Source organism: Stegastes partitus, unplaced genomic scaffold, assembly GCF_000690725.1.
Source record: "Stegastes partitus isolate 25-593 unplaced genomic scaffold, Stegastes_partitus-1.0.2 Scaffold585, whole genome shotgun sequence".
NCBI lineage: Eukaryota > Metazoa > Chordata > Actinopteri > Pomacentridae > Stegastes > Stegastes partitus.
The window spans coordinates 170,088-172,711 of NW_007578316.1; the positions used below are offsets into that span (position 1 = coordinate 170,088).

General features: G+C 45.2%; 1 protein-coding gene across 1 annotated transcript in view; it reads left to right on the plus strand.

Annotated features, from left to right (window-relative positions):
- The window catches only part of tlr18 (toll-like receptor 18), a 24,160-nt gene that overhangs the window by 12,205 nt on the left and 9,331 nt on the right, over positions 1–2,624 (plus strand). The window contains exon 2 of the mRNA XM_008288960.1: positions 126–1,121. Coding sequence (XP_008287182.1) covers positions 136–1,121 — 986 coding nt within the window. The 5' untranslated portion in view covers positions 126–135. The remainder of the gene's footprint in view (positions 1–125; positions 1,122–2,624) is intronic.

The window sequence follows — 2,624 nt, forward strand, 5'->3', positions numbered from 1 at the left end:
GGGATGAAAGATCAGTCTTTGTATGAATATATATGTGAAAAAATATCCAGCCTCTTTCTTCATGTAACAGACAGAAAATGCTTTGAAACATCATTTTTTCTGTTTTTCTTTTTTTTCCTGTCTAGATTTATCACAATGCTTTGGAAACGGCTTCCCTTCTGCGCCCTCCTCGTTGGCGTTCTCACGTCGCCGACTCCATCGTCAGCGCCCACCGCTAACACGGAGCGAGGACCCTGTCGCATCCACAACTCCGGCCGGTCTGCAGACTGCCTCGGGCGACAGCTGGAAAACGTCCCGTGGACACAGTTCCCATCCACGCTTGAAGAAATCGACCTCTCGTTCAATAAGCTCCAAGCTGTTGGCGCTGACGACTTCCTGCGCCTCCCTCAGCTTCGCGTCCTTCAGCTGAGGTACAACAATATCTCACACATTGACAACGACGCCTTCAGAAACAACGCGCTGCTGGAGCATCTCGACATCTTTAATAACTCTCTGCAGGAAATTCCCGCCGCGGCTCTGACACCTCTCACCAACCTGAAAACGCTCTACATGTCCAATAACCTTTATAAACACGCCACTCTGGCTGACAGCTTCTCCAAATTCGTGAAACTCCAAGTGCTGTCGATGGGCGGCCCTCTAGTGATGGGTCTAAAGAAGGGGGACTTTCAGCCCCTCAAGAACATCGGGTTGCAAGGTTTCGCCATCAAATGTTCCTCCAATCTGAGTTACTACGAGCCTGGAAGTTTAGAAGTCATTCAGACGCAGCAGATGGGCTTCGACATGGCCGTAGATCAGCGGTCAAACGCGCTCCGTCACATGCTACGCGACCTGGCCAACAAGACGTTCGCCGTCATCCAGTTCCGCAACCTGTTTGAGTTCATGTACTACATGCAACCAGAGGACATCTTTCAGGGTTTGAAAGACATCACAGTCCACCAGCTCATCTTCCACAGGGGTAAGTTCAACGAGAATCTCCTGAGGATGGCTTTGAAGAACCTCCAAGCGGCCCCCGTCCGGCGGCTGAGGCTGCAGTACATCGACTTCGCCCGATCGCCAACGTTTGTCGATAGCGGAGCAGGTTCCAGCATCACAGACCTGGCACTGGACAATTTGGATCTTTGGTGAGTTTCTTACTAAATAAAAAAAGCTTGAAATAATTGGAATTTGGTGGGAAATTGCTGGTCATAGTAAAGTGATGCTAGATTAGGTTGACACTCATCCACGTCTGTATGTTTCGTAATGCGATTTACCAGGTTACACGTAAAAAGTCGGAGTTTCTACAAAGTTTTCGCTCTTGAGGATTTCACAGTCTTGCAAACAGAAGCAGTGTTTCCAGACAGTGGCACAACAGCATAAAGAAAGCCTGAGAGACTCTGCTCAATCGTCATAAAAGCAAGTAATAAGAAAAACAATCATCCCCGTCTCACTCCTTCTGTTTTATCAGCATGAAATGAAATTAAAAAATATATATAATAAAATCACGACAGCGGTCTTTTAGGAAATGTTACGCAACATTTACAGACGATAGGTTCTGCATGTGTGTCATCGCAGAGCTATGGCAGAATAAGTTCTGACAAAATNCTTGATTATATAAAATACTATAGCGCTTTTCAGAAACTCAAAGACGCTTTACAGGATTAAAGAATAAAAGCAACTAATACGAAAGCAGACAAAGCAAAAAGAACAGGCAAGCAGGTAAAAACAACACATAAGATAAAATAAAATACAAAAAAGAAGTGCTGTGGGTTGATTTGTATGTGTTGCAGCAGGATAACTGGTTCACGAGTTTGTTGGTGTTTAGTTCAGGCCCTGCAACGGTTAAAAGAAGCTGATAGAAAAATGTGAAGCAAGCAGCTGCTGTCATGCTGCTGACCCATCAGTCCACCTCCACCTGCTCCATTTCATCCTTTCACTCCCAAAGAACAAGATTCATAAATCCTACAAGAGCTGGAGGAGGTTTGTCACTGGAATGTAAACATGAAGTTCTTGAGCTTTTTCCCTGATGCTGTTTTCTTAGAACCGATACCACAGACATGCACGAAACCTGTAAGATCACCAACATTATGCTGTGAATGCTAGAAGAACTTAAAATGAGTAAAACAGGCCTTGCACAACCACACGGCATGAATATTTAATTATTAACTCCGATGCACTGATTTGTCTCAGCCGTCTGTTGAGAGCAAAAAGGTTCAGACACTGTGTCAGGTCTTTGTCAGAGGTCTGAAACACTTGGAACCTGCCTTCGAGACCAGAAATTGACCCCAAACACTCAAATAATATCCCCGTTTAGTGGAATACATAAACTTAAAACGCATCATAAAAACCTCGAGACAGGAATGGAATTGATTTCCACGGTGTTATTGTCTGCTGATATGACAACATCCCTTTACGGCGGCGCCTTTCTAATGCGAGGAGTTTAACCGAGTAAATATTATTGATGCTCATTTCATCTACTGTCAATTTCCGGGGACAGCTGCCCGCTGTGGGTGTGATCAGATAGCCGAGGAGTGTTTCTGGTATCTGCCACGAGGATGCATCGTCGGCGTTTATTTGACGAGGAAGCGAGACGGCGGTGACAGTAAACGCACGAGGAGATTAATTCATTCAAAGAACGCAATCTGTCA